Consider the following 20,650-nt stretch of genomic DNA (forward strand, 5'->3'; position numbering starts at 1 on the left):
AAACATCATCTTATGTTAATCTTTCCTTGGTTTAACACTTTTTCCTATTGTAATCTTTGAGCTATAGTACAATTATTCGATCATTTACAGATTTAGAATTGTTTGAAATTCTTAAAGCTAAACTGTAATTTCATTAGATATCTTATTTCTTTGAATTTATTGTCAAAGAATTATATTTTTGAAAGAAAGATCTTAAAGACTGTTATGTAATATTAAATAGAGTTTTAACATAACTTCAGAATTTATTTTTACTACACTAAAAAGTAAAAAGGGGGTACTCTAAGCCAGACTTTCTTGTAGCTTTTATATATTACCCCCAAATTAATTTTTTTTAATTATCTAATTTATATTATATAAAATCATTTTACTATTCAGATCCTTTTGGAACAAAAGCTCCAACAGTATTAAAGAAAGATAAAATTAATTTAGTTGATGATAAGTTTGAAGAAACTATTAGTATCCTCTGTGAATCGCAAGGTTATCCGATCCCAATGTACAGGTAAATAATTAAATAGGTAGTCTTGTTTTAAGAATTTGATGTACAACTCGTAAATTACAGAACCGGTTGGTACAAAAGGCCCAAAATTTTCATCAAATCTAAAACTAATGTCTTTTGACATATCGAGCGTTGAGCCAGTGTCGTTGTTTTGCATTGCACAAGGTTACCCAGTCCCAGCATTCAGGTAAGAGTTCATTTAAATTAGAGAAAGAAAGAAAAAAAAAATTAAGGAAAAATAAAAGCAACATGTTTTAAATACGTATTTTTAATATTATTTCCATTTTAAACTAGATCCTGTTGGAAGCAAGGCACCAAATATTCCATTTAAAGATACTAAAATATGGCTAATAGCAAAGTCGGGTGATCATTTCAGTCTGCAATGTCTTTCCCAGGGATTTCCAGTTCCTACTTTTAGGTAATTAGATTATTATGGGGTTTTCCATAAACATTTGTTTATTTTTTATTTTTCAAACGCTTTCCCATTCATTCAAAAATGTTAGTCAATACGTTTTAAATCAATTAATTATAATTAGTAACATTAATCATTCATGTTCATCAACTTTTAAATCAGTGCACAGTGGGCCCAGCTCTGTCCCAACGTTTCGAAACTTTCTTTTTTTAATTTAATTTTCTCAATTTATGTTTGACCCTCTATCTTCATATTTGATAGAACCAGTTGGTATGAAAGGTCCAAAATTCTCTACAAACTCGAAGATAACCTCATTTGATGTAATCGATTTAAATCCAATATCATTATTTTGTGAGGCGCAGGGATATCCTATTCCATCATTCAAGTAAGTTAATATTTAATTATCATTAAAATTAGAAAATAAATCAGCGTTTATTGTATCTAGACCCGGCAGGGTCCAAACCTCCAACACTTTCTTCTGATGTTAAATGGAGCGGTATAGAAAGGAGACATAATCAAGCGTTTGGTCTTGCTTGTCTGGCGCAAGGATCACCTGTACCAAAATATAGGTTTGTTGGACATTATTTTCATGTTTTAATTATCAATGAAGATTTTTCTGCTGGCGTTTAAACTTAAAATTAGGAAAAGTAAGTATCTGCATTTACTTAAAAGTAAGTTAATGAGAACGGTTATAATTTAGACGCTAACAATATTATTTAAAAAGCCAAAAACGATCGCACTTTAATAAGAAATATTTGATTGTTAAAATACAAATCTTAATATGTCGTTTTCCTAGAAAATTATGTCATTAAGATTTTATTTTTTGTTTCACTAACCTTCCTCAAAAAGTTTGATTTATATATATAACTTATTATTAAACAGAACCAATGGGAAGTAAAGCCCCAAATGTGGGAGATGAATTCAAATGGAGAATGATGGTTAAACATGAATCTCAGTCGCTATCGTTGTTTTGCCTAGCGCAGGCTTATCCTGTCCCAATGTTTAGGTATGTAGGTTATAGTATTTCAAAATTTAAAACTGTTATATTAATTAATAAAACTTAATCTATTCTCTTCGGTAGTAAACTTTTAAGAACTAGGTGTATAAATTTAATTTCAACAGAACCGATGGGAGTGAAAGCACCAACTATTGGAGGTAAAGGAAGCATAATACTACAGAATTTTGGAATTAGTTTTTCATTATTATGCCAATCGCAAGGTTATCCAGTACCTAATTTCAGGTAATAACAAAAAAAAATACAGGGAGCTAAATTCTTTAATTTTTTTTTTTTAACCGTGTTTCTTGTTACCATTTTAAAAATCGAAGTCCCTTCCCAACTTTCAGGAACTTAATAAGTTTGTTGTTTTTTTTTAAAAAATATTTATTTCATTAAATTTACTTGTTAATCAGATCCAATGGGTGCCAAAGCCCCTGATATTCCTATTGATACGAAAATACAAATAATTTTTCGAGAAGCCGGGAAAAATTTTGCCATGTTTTGCCATACTCAGGCGTATCCTGTCCCAAGTTTCAGGTAACTTTTCATTCTTTTTTTTTTTTTTTTTTTATAAATTTCATAATTTTTCTATAGATCCCATGGGTGCCAAAGCTCCTGACATTCCGATAGATAATAAAATTGAGACCATTTTTCGAGAAGCTGGAAAAAATTTTGCTATGTATTGTTATACTCAGGCGTATCCTATCCCAATTTTCAGGTAATTTTATTAAAACATTTGTTTTTGTTCTTAACTTGGAAGCACGTTCCATTTAAGAGTGTCACCCCAAATTCTACGCTTTGTTATGATTAATGTAACTTTTAAAATAAGTTTCTACAACTTCTAGATCCCATAGGGGCTAAAGCCCCTGATGTCCCAGTAGATAGTAAAGTACAAACTATTTTTCGTGACGCCGGAAAAGATTACGCAATGTTCTGCTACACCCAAGCGTATCCTATCCCGTTATTCAGGTAAATGGTTCATTTTGTAATTTGATCAGATTAAAATTGAAATTTTTTTCTTTACTCCAATGAAGATGTTGAAATCACAATAAGTTTTATAACTTGTGTATATTATCTAACTTTTTCTACTAGTAAGAATTTTAATAAAAAAAATTATAGATGATTTAATTGATCCCTAAAAAATGTATCTTTAACAATATTATTGGTTCCAGAACCTTTGCTATTCCTCTCTTGATTCCGCGATCCATCTTTATCTTGTTATTCAGGTGCGTACTAAGCCAGTCACTTCACCATTCATCCATCCTCTTGAGTCTGGACTTCTTGTTCTCCAGTCTGCTATAGAATGACTACTCCATAATTTCTTTGCAATTCTAGAGTAATCCATTTTTTTCTGATTGTATCCATTTAATTGTTTCTTTTTTACCATCTAAAAAATTCTGTTCCTAATACAACTCCAGCAATTACTTCTTTTTCGATTCTGTGCTTATCGTTTTCCCTTTTTGGCTTAAAAAATTTCTGGAAGATCATAAGCATTAGTTTGTTTAAAAATATATATATTATACCTTCTTCGTCAATACAATTATGAAAAAAAATTAATGTGATTTCAAAAAAACATCGTAATTCTTAATCAGTTTGTATGTAACGTTATCGCTTCTCTTTTGCGTTCTTTATTACCTTTACATTAACTTAGAACCATATGCACTATTATGCAGAGCCATTAGGAGTCAAAGCGCCAGATGTTCCTATCGATGACAAAACTAGGACATTATACCGTTCTGCAAATCATGACTTTTCTATATTCTGCTACGCTCAAGCGTATCCTCTCCCAACATTCAGGTAATTTGTTTTTTGAAGAATTTATTGATGAGAAAGAATACGTACAAGCAGTTAATTAAACAGCCCACTGTTTTTGTTTTTTTTTTATTAGAAAACTTAATTTCTAAGTTGGGAAAGGTATTCTTAATTCTGACCTGTCTGGGAAAGAATTATTTTAAATATTTTAAAATAATTTCATAACAGTATGTATTTGAATGTCAGAGCCGGTCGGAAGTAAATCACCTTCTGTTGGTATTAAAGGAAGTTTTATTTTTAAAAGCACATTCGACAGTTTTGCCCTTTTATGTCAAGGCCAGGGATCGCCTCTTCCAACGTTTAGGTATGTTTCTCTTTAACCTTTATTAATTCTCATTTTATATATAATATCCATGTAATATACCCAGATCCAGTTGGTGCAAAGCTTCCTTCATTTTCTTCTGACGACAAGAGCAGAACTATATATCGTAAAACTGAACAGGATATAGTTTTGTTATGCCAAGCGCAGGGATTCCCTATTCCAATAATCAGGTCAGTTGTCTCATTTTACAAAGAAAGTCTGCAACAAATTCTCATTAGGAACTAATGTACATCTGTTGTTTAAATTAATATTATGCAATAATAACGGATTTTTGTACAATAAATAGAGCCAGTAGGAGCTAAATCACCTATATTTTCAAGTGATGATAAAATAAATTCATTCTCACGAAATGTTGGAGCCTCCTTTAGTTTGTTATGTCAGGCGCAGGGGTTTCCACTTCCCTGGTTCAGGTTAGTAAATTGGTTCAAAATCTTTCGTCGCCTAATAGATATATTAGTTTCTATGTATTTAATCAGAACCAATAGGCGCCAAAGCTCCAACCTTTGCTCATGATGCTACCAGCAGTACATATATAAGATCTAAATCGCAAAGTTTTGCTCTTCAGTGCCAGTCACAAGCATTTCCTCTACCAGTGTTCAGGTATGTATTTTGATAAAATTTCAAAACTCTGATTTCATTTCAGTGAAAAATATTAGTATTAATTTGTATAGGTAGATTTTCAATGTAATACCTTTTCATTTGACGTACCCGTTCTTATATCATTATATTTTATTTATGATTGATTTTTCATAACAATCAGTTCGATGAGAAGATAGAAAACCTAATAATTCGAATCAATCGATGTATTTCATCATCGCGAAAAGTGATAAGTATTTATGAATTTAAATATGTTTTTCTTTTCGTCTTATATTGATTAAAAAAGATAAATAAAGAAAAAGATAAAGCTACAAGAAATCCATTATATGATAGGACTCCTTTTTTATTTCTGTTTAGAACCAATGGGAGTAAAACTGCCGATATTTTCTTCTGATACAAAAATTTCCTCATACATAAGAAATTCGGGGAACAGTTTAGATCTACTTTGTCAAGCCCAGGGGTACCCGATTCCTACAACAAGGTAAATTTGTTGCAAGAAAAGAAATAATAATTTCAAAATTAGTGTGGAAAGTGTCTTCTAATTTATTTAAATTTAATATTGTGCGTATTATCTTTTAAATTCTATACAGAAACAGTTGGGCGAATTGCACCTAAGGTTCCAAAATCAGCTAAATCAAATTCATTCGAATGGTTGTCTGGTGGAACCTGCAGTATTTTATGCGAAGGACAAGCGTTCCCTTTTCCTAGCTTCAGGTGTGATCTGTTTTTTTTTTTTTATCAAAGTATGAGTCGAACAGAATTAAGTTCCCTTGGTATTGCGTTTAGCAGAAAGTAATTCAGTTACAGACCGAAAGCCACTCTGGAACAGTGGAACAGAACTTCATCTCAGGTTCTAAAAGAATTTTTAACCCCCCTAGTTATTCAAGAATTTTCTGTGTCGCGATATTATCATAAAAATATTTGTATTATAGCGTATTGGTTCAGAATTGTGCCATTGCTAATATTTCAATAATTCCTAACTGAGAATAGCATAGACAAATGCTACCTATTTCTGCCAACAAGTTTGCGAAGTAGTAATTGAAGTTTTGCTTCCTTGCTTCTTTTTGAGGTAAATCCTAGATTATTAGTTTATATAACATTCAGGCTCTTTCATGTTTTGTTGCTCTGGTGAGGTAAGTTTATTTTTATTTTAAAATTTAATATTGTGAAATTTAAAACTATGTAATCTCCATTGGTAACTGTAAAGATCATCTGAGTGAGTATGTTATCTAATGAAATAAAAATAATAATTAGAAGTTAGTATAAACGATTAAAATAATTAACTTTTTATTGGACTTAAAAAACAAAAAAGAAAGAAATACAGATTTTACTATGACGTGCGCCAAATTTTCTATACAACATATTAATCAATATAAAAGATAATAATTTGTTTTTCCCTTAATTTTAATAATTGTTTTACACCACAAATTAATTTTATCTCTTTTTGTATTAAAAAAAAACTATTGTTTTTTTCACAATCGCAGTCATTGATGACAGTATGTACTGTTTTGATTTTATTGGATGTGCTTTATGTTTGTAATTGTGAAGGTTTGCAGCATTTGCTACAGTTTGCTACGGATGTTATATAATTTTTATATTTATAAATATAATAATTATAATCTTTAAAATCATATTTGGTTATACTCGGAAAGTTGTAGTTTCTAACTACCTTTATTTATTAGATTAGAAAACATTTTCAACTTAAGGATTTCCTAAGATCTAATAAAATTCTTCAACTAATCAAACGTTATAATAATTTACCAGCCGTTTCTTTAAGGTATTTAGGGCAATAGTCTTATTAATTTTGTGCAATTAATGTTTTGTTCCCCAAAAATCCAGTGAACACTTACTAGAGGGGTTTTCCACCAGGAAAACTAGCCAGTTCGCGCAAGGAAGTTACAAAATTAAATTTTTGTAAATTTACAAGACCATGGCAAAATCCGTGAATCATTTTTGAAAGGACCCCTTAACTTTAAAACTAAATATGTATATTAAATTAATTATATAAGATATTTTGTTTAATGCTGCAAGATAGCTTGACTTGACCCTTCTTGAGAGGTTTACATCTTTAAGAATAATAAAAAAAGGCGGAATTGCCTAAAAACTTTAAAAGGCAAAAAAATGAGATAAAACTTTTATAATATCTAATACCTCATTTCTAAAAATGAATAAATTAATATCTTGTGACCAATTAAATTACATTAATGAATTATCAAAATAGAGAAATAATCTCGCTTAAACATTTAGTTGATTAGTTGATTGGTAATTTGAATTTTTTGAGGTTTTTAACAGTCAAGGTTTTGCCAGGGCAAATTTGATCAAATTAGCATAATTTTTAATGAAAAAATGTTTTACAAACTGTGAGGAGAAATAGAACTAACCATTAAATCTGATCAAGTAAGCTCAAATGGTTATTAGTCCTGTCTGTATTCATTTCATTTACATGTTCATCATATTTTCTTTTGTTTCAAAAAATGTTTTCCACCATTTAGAGTTATTTAATTTAGGAGCAATAATTTAAATTTTAGATTCACTGCCTCAAAATTTAAGAGAAAACTGTTATTTTTCCAAGAAATTTCACATTTAAGGACAGTTAGTAAGAGAGGATTCACGAAAAAAAAATGATTTATTCTTCTAAAATTAGGTCTCCTGATTTTTTTTTAAACTTTTTTTTATCGAAATATTTTATTAATTTCCAATCTTGCTTTCTTCAAAATGAGGGAAAGACCTTTTAAAGAAATTATAACTGGAGCAGTCAGTGAAAACCTTGTTCATTTATGGTTGATTGTGAAGTGAATATCTCAATCTCTTAGTAATAAACAGGTTAATATAGTGTTTACCTAATTATCTCGCCCAGTTCGTGGAATGTAATTTTCAAATACTGTCATCTGCATTATTATATATCATAATGCTGTCTAGTCTAATTAACCCATCTATGCCGTATAATTCGAAATATTTTTAATTTTATTTCGGAAAGTTAAAGGAAAAAGAAAAAAAACAATTGTTTATATCATTTAGTGCAGGCTATTACAAGTTAATTTTTTTTTCAGATGGTATAAATTTGTGGAAGGAACATCTAAGAAGCAACCAGTATTGATGAGCGATCGAGTGAAACAAGTTTCTGGTACTTTGATTATTAGAGAAGCTAAAGTAGAGGATTCAGGCAAATATTTATGCGTCGTTAATAATTCTGTTGGAGGTGAAAGTGTAGAAACTGTTTTGACCGTTACTGGTGAGTAATAATGAAATTTCCATTTTTACATTTTACTCAAGTGCAGGTATTTTCTTGCAATGTTGTATCTTTCTTAAATTTTAAACAATGAAGAGCTATATAAACAGATTAAAGAAAGTCTAGCCCTCCCAAGCCCACGTTAGCTAGGAAAGACTGATTACTCTCTGGGGTGCCTGATCACCCCTAGGCCATGTATCTTTCGGCACAGATCGCATGGCGCCTTGAATTGGGTTAGGGAAGTGCTCAGAAAAGACGGGAGCACAGTTTGGGATATCTTGTTCCTTAGCGCCATATGCTTCCATCTCACAGCAATATGAAGAGTCGTGAGATGGAGGAATTCCTTAATCCTGGCCAAGAGACAGGCTCTCATTCCGTCTCTGTTGGCCTGCATCTAAGAAAAGCTGTCCATGGAAGAGAGAGATCAGATTTTCCTTCATAGAGAATTTCACTTCTCTTACTTAAGTTTTAAAAATGTTAAGCCTAATTATTTTAAGTTCATTTAATTAATTTTTAAACAACTTGTATTTCTTTAGCTCCTCTTGTTGCCGGCGTTGAACCTACCGTACAGACTGTGGACTTCGGAAGACCAGCACTTCTTACATGCAATTACGAAGGAAATCCTGTGAAAACAGTTTCCTGGTTGAAGGATGGAAAAGCATTACCGGGACAAAATGGTGCCATTTTGAAAATTGAGTCAGTACGTAAAGAAGACAAAGGAATGTACCAATGTTTTGTGAGAAATGAACAAGAGAGTGCTCAGGCTAGTGCAGAACTTAAGTTGGGAAGTCGATGTAAGTATGTTTTCATATAATGTGTTTCATTATGATAAATGTCTGTATACTTCAATTAATTTTTGTTTTCCACAACAAAACAATACTTTAGTTGAGCCACCTGTAATCACAAAAGGCTTTGACAGTCAAACTCTTCAACCTGGCCCTTCTGTCTACTTGAAATGTATTGGCAAAGGAAATCCTACACCCGAAATTACGTGGTATTTGGATGAAAAGAAATTAATCAATACTGACAGGTAATTACGAAATTATATTGATTATTTTAAAAAAATAATTGCTGGTGATATAAAAAGCCTTTAGAAACTTTGAATTAGTAAGTCGTTCATGTTGGAGAAACCAATTTCCCTTACTTTTTAAGTGAAAATTCAAGTTTTTTTTTAAAAAAAAAATAGTAAATATTCGCGATTTCCGTTCAAATCATGGAAATCTCGCCTCCCCAGGTCCCCACCTGGACAGGCCGCCATAGAGACAACGTTAGGGTGGACGAGTTGACTCAGATGAGATCTAACGAGCCCACGATTGCCATCACGAAGCGAAACATTGAATACTAAGAGAATTAGAGAAACGCAGAAGGGTGATCTCAGATATAAAAGTTTTTAAACATCAATAACACAAGATGTATCTTTTCTTTTTGAGTAGGATGCAAATGTAGGATGAGTTTAAGGAAGAAATTACCGAGGGAATTTGGAGCTTATATATTTTTTTGATGTTGTTAGCAGATATATAAATCTACTTTAGATGGAGGGCTCTTGACGTATTTATTTTTGAGGATTTTTATGAGGGGATGGATGAGGGGGACTAAACTGGGATCAAAAATTCATTAATTTATATTTATCTACTTTTAGGTTACAAGTTGGACAATACGTTGCTGTCAATGGCGAAGTTGTTTCATTCCTTAACATCACGTCGGCTCATACGAACGATGGTGGACTGTACAAATGTGTGGCCTCTTCAAAAGTTGGAGTATTTGAACATGCGCAACGTGTTAATGTATACGGACTTCCATTTGTGCGAGCCATGGAGAAGAAAGCTATCGTCGCTGGAGAAACACTTATAGTTACTTGCCCAGTAGCTGGATATCCTATCGATTCAATCGTCTGGGAAAGAGGTCTGTATTTTCCATCCCACGTTACCTTCTTTTTAAGAAATAATTTTTTTCTATTACAGTTATATGAACAATCGGAATGCCTAAAAATATTCTGTTGGAAATTGAAAAGCAAATTGCCGAAAAAATAACTTGAATCAAGTTTTTTTTATGTTATAACACATTCAGCTACAGAAGAAATATGATTTTTTATTATTTATTGATTGTATCCGCCGTAGCACGGATGTTTTTACTATTTCTGACCGGAATTCCATCCATTAACATAAGGTTATTCATCCAATTTAGTTTAGAGGGTTTGATTTCCACTAAGTTTTTGTCAGACACAGAGTCAGCCAACTGATTAATCTATCTCTGATAATAGATGAACATCAAAAATTGTCAGAAATAATTCAAACATGCTTGCTACGGCGAATAAAATTAAATATAACGAGTATTCTTAAAAAGATGGTTCTCGACTGCTTATATTATGTTGATTTTTACTCGCTTGGTAACTATATTATATTACAGACGGCCGAGTTCTTCCAATTAACCGAAAACAGAAAGTCTTCCCAAATGGTACGCTTATCATTGAAAATGTGGAAAGACTATCGGATCAGGCTACATACACATGCGTTGCGAAAAATGGACAAGGATATAGCTCAAGAGGAACATTAGAAGTTCAAGTTATGGGTAAGTTTATTGTTATTTTAGATTACATTTAAAATTTATTGAATTTCAATCTGCAACATTTTTAGATAATATTTGATTTGTATCGATTAAGGTTCATTGAAAACAAAATCGATCGATTGTTTTGTTAATTTAAAGTGTAACTCAAAGCGAATATTGTAAATTAAAGCAGTTAGACCCTCCGCACACGGGGAACACATGGGCAAAATAATATCGTTACAATAAGACCAATAGAAGCAATACTGACAAGCGCATCCGCCTTCGAAACAGCATTGTTGGTAAAATTTTGCATCAGTGGCTTATCCTTTCATTTAGTACTGATCTTAGTTCAATGTACAAAAAAAATTGTCTGGTTGAGAGAAATCCTTTGTTTTTAAAGATTTAGATTTTTATTAACATTTTTTTATTTTATGGTGAAATTAGTTCTCGCCCAAGGAGATGACATGATTGCAGAAGTAACTGAGAAAGTTGCATTTTTCTAGTATTAGGGATGAAGGAAATAGAAATAGAAGTACTTACCCTAAGCATTTCTTTTGTGTCCCAGTTGGTTATCACGGAGTTAGTTACTTTCTGTTTGTATTAAAGTATTTTTTATTGAGTTTATTTTGTTTTATTCTAATTCGTCGGAAGTTGCTTCGAGATCATCTTCTACGTACCTACAAAATTGTATTTAAAATTCAAAATCAATATTTTCCTGTAGTAAGTTTTTGGTTTAAATTTAACTTTAATATTTTACTAATGAACTCTTCCATCTCTATTTCTTCTTGCCCGAAACTCATAAACAAGAATCTCCATCGTTTAAACATTCTGCAGTTTGTTTTCTTATTTCGTCTGTCCCGTTATTAGGAAATTAGTTGCCTACTAAATTGCTCGCATGTGGCCTCATCTATTTACCCACTACATTTGTAAGGAAGTGAAAGCAGAACAATGTTGTATTCCCTTGGTGTTGCTTACCCGTTTTCCCGTGTGCAGACGGCCTTAAATGAATTACTAGAACTTAAATATATTTTTCCTAAATTCTAAATTTGAAGGTGAAAAATTTGCGAAGGTTTGTTAAGGTGAAGAAGAATATTGTTTTATTCTTAAGTTGATCTTTGAAGTCAATTTGTAAGTTCTGTAGAAACATGTTTGGTTGCAAAAGAAATCGCTATTGTGAATTTTCTAATTCTACTGTTACTTATAAACATTCTTCGAACTTGGAGGTAATATATTGGTCCAAGAAGTAATTTATTAAGAGCTGCTACAATGTTTTGCGTTAATTATTCCATTCTTTGCGAATATTTATCAATTTTATGACTTATTATGTAAGTTTTACTACGAAAATTTCAAGATTCAATTATTAAATTGCTTGATAATAACTTAATTGCCAGATGAGGAAAAAAATTAATAAATAGACTGTAGTTCATATATCGTTAGGCACTGATCTTCTATAAAAGGTTACAAATCTTGATCACATACAATTAACGTAAGTATATAGATTGTATTATTTATTAAGTATTTATAACTTTAGCACTTGCGTATTTTATATATATATATGTACATTTTTTTTTAAAAAAAAAAAACCTTTATATTTTCAAGGCCCATATTTTATTTCATTTTCTTATTGAATACTTTTTTTTTAATTATTATTTACTCTCAGTTATTGCGATTTAAAGCTATAAATTAACAAATTCTAGTAATTTTCCATGTTAAAAGAAATAATTATTTTGTTAATTGACTTCTAAAGAAGAAATAGAAACTATGTTGACCTAATGGCTTCTATTCTAGAAATGTGTGAGATTGATAAATACAACTATATTTGATATTTTGTTAGAGTAAATGAAGCACAAGTATTTTTATTTACGCATTATTAAATAATAGTTATAAGCCTTTGGGTCTGAGTCTATGATTATCGTTATTTGTTGGATTAAATCCTCAATTTAGATGGGTCACAACTGTTGGAATGTCATCTCGTGGAATGTCGAACGATCCTATTTTCGCCCTTCTAGTGCTACCGTTCATCGCACCATTCCAATTTGATGGTGCTGTCAATGCTGGCGACAGTGTGCAGTTGGCATGCCATGTATCGAAAGGGGATATACCACTGAGGATTGAATGGCATTTCCAAGGGGAGGGTACATCATCGCATGCAATGGGTGTGAAGACGGCTATGTTTGGTGATAAAGCAAACATCCTAGTCATCGATTCAGTAGGACCGGGAAATCGTGGAGAATATACTTGTACAGCATCAAATAGTGCCGGCGTTGCCAATCATTCCGCTGTACTCCTTGTAAATGGTGAACGTTTTTAGAAGTTAATTTTTTGATATAAGTTTTTATAAATATCTTTATTAACATTTTCAATTTTTCTTTTTGTTGTTTTTTTTTTTTTGCATTGTTAACAATCCTTTCTTTAAACCTCTCCAATAAAAAATATTCGTTCACCTCTTTAATTTTTAAAAATTATAATTATCTTTCGATGGCACATAATTTAATGTTCGTTCAACTGTTACGTTTTCTTCCTTCTTCAAAATCTCCTAGAAAACGTTAAATATATGCAACAATTTCCTGGCACCCACAAAATAAATTTTTCTGAAAATGTTTATATTAATGCAATTTTGATGATTTTGATTTAAAATTGGTATAGTATTTAGTATGGCAACATTACATAAATTGTATGTATCACTTTCTTTTTCTATCAGTCATGCCCAAGATAAACCCGTTTGGATTTGGAGTACTACCGCTAGATGCAGGAAGTTTTGGCAGTATTCAATGCATAGTAGTTGGAGATCTGCCTTTAAAAATAGTTTGGCAATATCCAGGGATGAATGATTCCAATTCGGGTGTTACCATTACCCAAATAGCGCCCCAAGTCAGTTTATTGACAATTCCTTCAGTTGCTTCGCACAATGTTGGAAATTATACTTGTATAGCGAAGAATATTGCCGGAATGGATAGCTTCGTAGCACCACTTATTGTAAATGGTTTGACCAATTTTCTAAATCTTTAAGTAGTTAGCGTCTAAAATTTAGTGTTACTAAAACTTGGGTTGTTTTTTTATTTATTTTTATTTTTTAATTGCAACTCCCAGTCAATTATTGACATTACTTTTTTAAAATAATTGATTACATAACCTTTATACGATAATCCAACATTTCCTTTTTAAACTCCCAAACAGAATTTATCCAATTTTATCCACCTTTAGTTAAGTATTAGTTCCCATTAGATCTTAAACTGAATTGGTATGATTGCGTTTTGAAATTAGAGATTGGGATTAAGAATTTAGGTCTAAGATGTTTCTTTTGAATCATGATTATTTTTTAAAATGTAATTTACTTGCCAAAATAATTGCATACACAGAAAAAATAAAGTTACAAACTTGAAACTTTTCCAGTTCGTATACATTAACTTAAGTTGTAATTATTTCATTTAGGTAAAAATTTCCAAATTTAATTCATAATTTCAGAGGTCTCTGCCTAGAAGTTTATATAGAAATAAAAAATTGAACTTCCGCTTTGCCAAGAATTGGCAGAGATATCGTTACCCGCATTTAACCCACGAAAAAAGAAGAATTGTTCGTGTGCATCTTCTGTGGAAGTTCCACTTTGTGGGGGAAGAAATCAACGTGAAGATGGGCGAGTTTCCCCTTTTATCTTTTGTTGAGATGGGTTGGAAAACTACTTAAAACATGGGTCGTTCTTAAGAGGATCCCTGCAATCATCAAACTATTGAGGGGAGCTGCATCGTTACATTCTGTCAGCTTAGCATACTTGCTAGAGTAAATCGAGTCACCTCATTCGAAACATGCCCCATTGTTATATTAGGTCGCAATGCAATAATTACTTCTTCCTTAACTGTCGTATTTTTTGAAACTCTTTGCTGCTTACATTAATCTAAGTAATTGTGAAAGTTTGAAGTTCGTAACTTTACACCTGGGAGTTACAATTTGGCACAAAATTCTTTAAATCAATAAAATAAAAATAAAGAATTCCTAAAAAAAAAAAATTCGCTTTCCCAAATGAAGGTTTTTTTTAATTATTTGTTTTACATTACATAGTTCTTCCCCACATAATTCCATTTTCATTGGAAGAAGAAATCAGCTATGGTGAAAGTGCACAGTTAACTTGTCACGTATCAAAAGGTGACAGGCCATTAACTATAACTTGGAGTTTCCATGGGGAGGATTTATCTTCGCATATGGGAATAACAACAACGAAACTTGGTGAACGTTCTAGCATACTGACGATTACATCTGCAATGGCAGCTCATACGGGGAATTACACTTGTACGGCAAGTAATAAAGCCGGCACAAGTAGTTATACTACGCCAGTACTAGTTCACGGTATTTTTTCGTTAAATGGTTTTTTTTTATATTAATTAAACTGGAAATTAGATATTTTTACTTATATAAATAATTTTTTCTTTTTTTTTTTTTTTGGTAGCTCTGTTATTAACATCTCGCACATATCCCATAAATGTTACCCATTTTTTCCCAGGTGATTTAATTTCGTGAAATCGGATACTAAAAATAATTTTTAATATTAATGGGAAGTTGAAATAAATAATAAACGTAATAGTAATAAAATACGCACTTTATGTAGTAACATCTAATCCAGAAAAATAAAAAGAGCAATAAATAGTACTTCTAATTTTCTTGTCATTAATATTTTTGGTTTCTTTCATTTTAACTATTTATTAACATTAACCTAATCAATTTATAATTAACTTAATTTTATTAGTTTTGCCACACATCAATCCATTTTACTTGGATGATGAAGTAAACAATGGCGATAGTGTACAACTGAACTGCCACGTTTCTAAAGGAGATAAACCTTTACAAATTACTTGGAGTTTTCATGGGGAAGATTTATCTTCGCATTTAGGCATTGAAACAACCAAACTAGGAGATAGGTCTAGCGTATTGACAATTACTTCAGCAATGGCTGCTCACTCAGGAAACTACACCTGTACAGCATCAAATAGAGCTGGCTCTACTAGTTACACAACAGCTATACACATTAACGGTATTGCTATGAAGAATAAATATTTGTGGAAAGAATAAGAAAGAAACTGGGTGCAAAAATTAGTAGAGCTTTTTTTTTATTTATTTATTTCATTTTGTTTTTAATTCACTGAATGGTAGAATCCTTTGCAGTTTTTTTCCTCCTGATCTCCCCAAATTTAACTAATTTCATAATATTGTCCTTTAACATTTAATTGGATCTTTTCAATATAACAGTACCTCCACTTATATCACCATTTGCATTCGATGAGAAGAATTTCGCTGGTGAGACAGTACAACTAACTTGCTTCATTCCTAAAGGAGATTTACCTTTAAAAGTGACATGGAATTTTCTCGGAAAGGAGTTACCTTCAAACATGGGAATGTCTACCACAAGAATAGGTTCTCGTACTAGTCTTCTTATTATAGAATCATTAATGGCCGATCATACTGGAGATTATACTTGTAAAGTTGAAAATGCTGCAGGAATTGTGGAATATTCGGCAGATTTGTTTGTTTCCGGTTAGAATAAATATCGTTATAGTATGTAAAAACACAAGCATGATTTTATTTACCATATTTCAATTTTCTGTTGTTTCACATTTGATTTAGTTTATAGTTTCATCCTTCATGCTTCATTTGTACATTTTTTCATATCTTCAGTCATTTCATACATCCTTTTCATCAAGTTTCCTGTTTTTAAATTATTTATTTATTTTTTATTAGAGGCATAGCTGTTTATTATTTAAAAAAATCATTTCATTCATTTCAGACTTTTTAATTATTTAAGATTAATCAATTTTGCATTTAGTTATCCTCAATTATCCTTCAGAAATATGAGATTGTATCTAACAAAATTACCCATAAGATAAAAATTTAATATTTCATCATAATAACATCATTTTAACATTTAAAAAGATATCTCCATCTTCCCTTCGATTTTATACCAACTATCTCCTAATTAATTATTAGCTTTTTTTAAATTGTATTGATCACTAGAATATTTTGTTGAGGTAGGACAGGATCTGTTTAAATTTAGTTTTGTTTTGCCCCAAATCTAGGCATCATTATTATTGACTTAAACTTCCTTCGATTTTGAATCACTACGATTTTACAAAATTTGATACCATTTGTCATACCAATAATACCAATAATTTGATACCAATAAATAATTGTAATTATTTCTAGATGAAAAATCATTTTGTTACTATTTTTAAAAAATACTTTTTCATTTATTCATTTAAATATTTTTAAACAGTACTTCCATTCATCATACCATTTGCGTTTGAGGAAAACAATTATGCCGGAGAGACGGTACAATTGAACTGTTTTGTCGCAAAAGGGGAACTACCATTAAAAATCTATTGGAATTTCCATGGCGAGGAATTATCTTCGCATATGGGAATGTCAACAACAAGAATTGGTGATAGAACGAGTCTCCTTACTATTGAATCGTTGATGGCAGCACATTCTGGAAATTATACATGTACCGCTGAAAATAGCGCTGGCTCCGCATCATTTACGGCTAATTTATTGGTTTCTGGTTAGAAGGAGCATTTAGAGAGCTAGCATGTTTGTTTGTATTAACATATTTATATTTTATTTAAAACTTGGGAGGTTTTTATTCCATGAAATTTCTTCCTAAATACTAATTTTCGAAAAAAAATTAAATAAGTTATTTTACTTTTTTTAAATTTATCCGTTATAAAATATCTGCTTTCATTATAATAGAGAATTATTAGGAGTTCAGTTTTCCTTCTAACAATCAAATCGTCCACATCATCTCTACAAGCATAATAATTACTTTTACAGTTCCTAATTATAATTTCTCGAAAAAGCGAGGTCTCTCTCTTCTCCTTATCGATTCTACATCTACATGTTGTAACTTCTTTAAGCAGTAGTATTTTAATTTATTTTTGTTTGTAATATTGCTTTATTATTTTGTATTTTGTGCCCTGCCTTTTTCTATTTATTTTATTGTTAGAAAAGTTCCAACTTATTTCAGCAACTCAACATTGTAGAGCAATACCAGATTGTTCCTGTCTATTAAAACCTATAATCCCAATAAATCCACGATATTAGGTATTCAGAGACTCATTTGGTTTTCAGAGACTTGGTTTCAAATTAGTTGTCAAGAGATTTGTTAAGATTTTGTTTCTTGTATCACCTTTGACCGTTTTAATTACAACGACCACTGATTACTAAGACGAAAGAAGATGTTTATGGAGGCAATGAAAATACAAGAAAGTTGAGGTTCAAGCGAAAAAGTTTACTATTACTCTCTCTTTTTTCTTTCTGTAGCATCACTCCTAAAGTTAATGAGGACACTAATTCCCCCTACTCTAGTAGAGCTGTCAGTCAATGAGGCAATAGTAATGGCAGAGAGTCTAGTTGACGTTTTTGAGTCATGCAGCGTTTAACCATTTTTCCTAAGCAAGAAGAGGATATCCATAATCTCATATTTCATAAAACACTTTCTCATTTTTCTCCGAGGTTTCATATTTCATATTTTACTAGTTCATTGTAAATATTTTAAATTAATGAGAGAGTACTTTTCTTCCCTGAGTGTTAACCTTTCACTTTCATCTTGTAACACCTCCTGCTTCCATTAGCGCCTTTTCTGCCATTAAAGAGAGCAAATTATATTTCGTCTTATCAACCAAACTCTATTTAATTAATAACAATACAAAATGATGTACCAAATTCGTACTATTACTAACTTAAAACTATATTACTTAGTACGGCCATTCATCGCACCATTTGCTTTCGATGAAAAGAACTTTGCTGGAGAATCAGTACAACTGAACTGCTTCGTGGCCAAAGGAGATTTACCATTAAAAATAAGTTGGAATTTTCATGGTGAGGAATTGTCTTCGCATATGGGTATGTCAACGGCAAAAATGGGGGAAAGAACTAGTCTGCTAACGATTGAATCATTGATGGCCGCACATTCTGGTAACTACACCTGTACTGCTGAAAATCTAGCAGGCTCCACGTCATATACAGCAAAATTATTTGTGTCCGGTTAGAAATAATGATATTAATATTATGTTAGCATGTGTTTTTCATGTATTTTTAAGTTGACTTAAAAATGGTTATAAAATTATTACTGCTTTTCTCCTCAATTTGGGAGGTAATATCCGTATATTTCACAATACTCTTCCTCTATTTTCATAAATAATACACAATTCTTTTATACACTAGACTAATAATAATAATCACGTGTGCGAGTAATCAAAAAACAAAATTTACTGTCTTTGGCTAATCTTAATAATTGATTTTATGAACAGTACCTCCATTCATCGCACCCTTTGATTTTGAAGAGAAGAATTACGCTGGAGAATCTGTGCAGTTGAATTGTTTTGTCGCAAAAGGAGATTTACCTTTAAGAATTACTTGGACATTCCTTGGTGAACCAATATCTTTACAAATGGGGATGTCGGCGGCCCGAATGGGCGATAGAACTAGTTTTATAACAATAGAATCATTGAAGGCTTCACATACTGGAAATTATACATGTACAGCAAAAAATGCTGCAGGGTCTACTTCTTATACGGCTCATTTATTTGTTTCTGGTTGGCATTCGTTTATTTAATTTTATTTCCAGCAACAGCATGCACCTTTTATATTGGCATCACACATCCCCCCAAAATTGGCGTTCTCCTAAATTATTTGATAAGGTCTTTTTATTTTATTAAAAAAAAAAAAGAAAAAAAAAACTGCAAATATGGTAATATTTTTGGAGCTTAGTAAATAGGCAATTTATTCGCTTTCACAAGCCCTGCATGAAGTAGAAGTACATTATATTTCTCTATAACTTATTTTGTTGTTGAGATGCAAAAATCCAGTCGACTGGGTCGTAAATTGTTTTCTTGTGATTCCCCAATGTATGTTGTGTTCACGAGGTAAATTTCAGGTTTTTTTGTTTTTATTTTGTTGTGACAACCAATAGACAAAGACTTCGTTTACCTGTCATTATGAAACCTAAGTAGTTATAATAACATGATACTATTAATAATGAAAATAAAAGAGGTTTATTTGTTTTATCCAGTATATTGTTTAACCAAGACGAAACTTGTGTCTTCCAGTATATTGTTTAACCAATGTCGAGCCATTGGTGTCGCCTTGACCTCGATGTAAAATCTCCCCCTCCCCCCACAAAAAAAGCTTGTACCGAAGACTTAGGCCGCTGAGTTCTCATAAACGTTATATAATTTAATGCAGAGGGTTTTCTAAGTTTAAATTATACTTCCTTTAAAGCGCAGGCGGCTCGGGTATTAGCGCCGCTATTTTCTTTTTTAATTTTTGTGTTTCTTCTCTAGATTTCCGTACACTTTATAATATCAAAGATTTTATCTGTAATAATGTGTTTTGCCTCATTACAAAATTGATACATCTACCTCTTAAAGATGCTGTGACTGCTAAGAAGGAAATCTTTGTTTATTCATCGTTGCGAATCTATCCACGTGTTAAAATCTTAAACTTAAAACAACAATAAAGTGAATTTAATAACATTATATTTGTTATATGAATGGTAAATGAAATTCCTTTAAAAGATATGGTTTAAACAAACTGCTTGGCAATTTAGTTGTAACATACTAAAATTGTCATGAATATTATCACATCATTAAGCACCTTTAATAAAGACCTGATGATGTTAGTTCTTACGCCTAAATTGTCGAAATTTTTATAATGTAGTAAATATTTGCTTATTTTAATTTGGGTATTTTTTTGTCCATTTATTTATTTTCATTGCCAAGTATTTTATTATGTTGAAGGTTGTTAGTTTAAATTCAAGTACCTAATTTTTAAAATGCTCTAATACATATAAAAAATGTTGGGGATAGCTTTATTTTAAAAAAAATTAAGTAAAAGTCACAAATCACCCTTTCCAAAAACCCAATGCTTGCATATAACTTGATTTTGTATTGTTAATAACCATTAATTTATTGATCAGTTTTTTTTCTTAAATCATTTATTTTGTTACTCATATATAGCTTTAGTTTTTAGGACAGTTTTTTAGTCTAGCTCTACAATTATACACGAAGCAAGTTGGGGTATTTGAATTTTTTTGCAGTAGATTCGTTTATTTATAACCATCATCTTCTTCTGACTGCTAAGCCAGAGGCCCAAGTCTTACAGGTACAAGCGCTCTCTAGTTACCATGATGGTAAGCAAGTTTACAGAATAGCTTTCAAGGTAAGCAATTACCTAATTTGTGACTTAACTATAATTCTTTT

General features: G+C 31.2%; 1 protein-coding gene across 50 annotated transcripts in view; it reads left to right on the forward strand.

Annotated features, from left to right (window-relative positions):
- The window catches only part of Dscam1 (Down syndrome cell adhesion molecule 1), a 160,864-nt gene that overhangs the window by 95,281 nt on the left and 44,933 nt on the right, over positions 1 to 20,650 (forward strand). For 25 of the 50 annotated variants that reach the window (XM_074133785.1, XM_074133782.1, XM_074133792.1 and 22 more), the window contains 5 exons: positions 7,687 to 7,868; positions 8,402 to 8,659; positions 8,751 to 8,895; positions 9,505 to 9,767; positions 10,272 to 10,433. In XM_074133785.1, coding sequence (XP_073989886.1) covers positions 7,687 to 7,868; positions 8,402 to 8,659; positions 8,751 to 8,895; positions 9,505 to 9,767; positions 10,272 to 10,433 — 1,010 coding nt within the window. Of the gene's footprint in view, positions 1 to 375; positions 500 to 559; positions 684 to 790; positions 915 to 1,353; positions 1,478 to 2,030; positions 2,149 to 4,085; positions 4,210 to 7,686; positions 7,869 to 8,401; positions 8,660 to 8,750; positions 8,896 to 9,504; positions 9,768 to 10,271; positions 10,434 to 14,465; positions 14,751 to 18,149; positions 18,435 to 20,650 lie in introns of all 50 variants that reach the window. The other 25 variants (XM_074133750.1, XM_074133754.1, XM_074133753.1 and 22 more) reach the window with 9 other exon arrangements.

Source organism: Rhodnius prolixus, unplaced genomic scaffold, assembly GCF_049639745.1.
Source record: "Rhodnius prolixus isolate KJV_2025 unplaced genomic scaffold, Rpr scaffold_10, whole genome shotgun sequence".
In the NCBI taxonomy this organism is placed as follows: Eukaryota; Metazoa; Arthropoda; class Insecta; order Hemiptera; family Reduviidae; genus Rhodnius; species Rhodnius prolixus.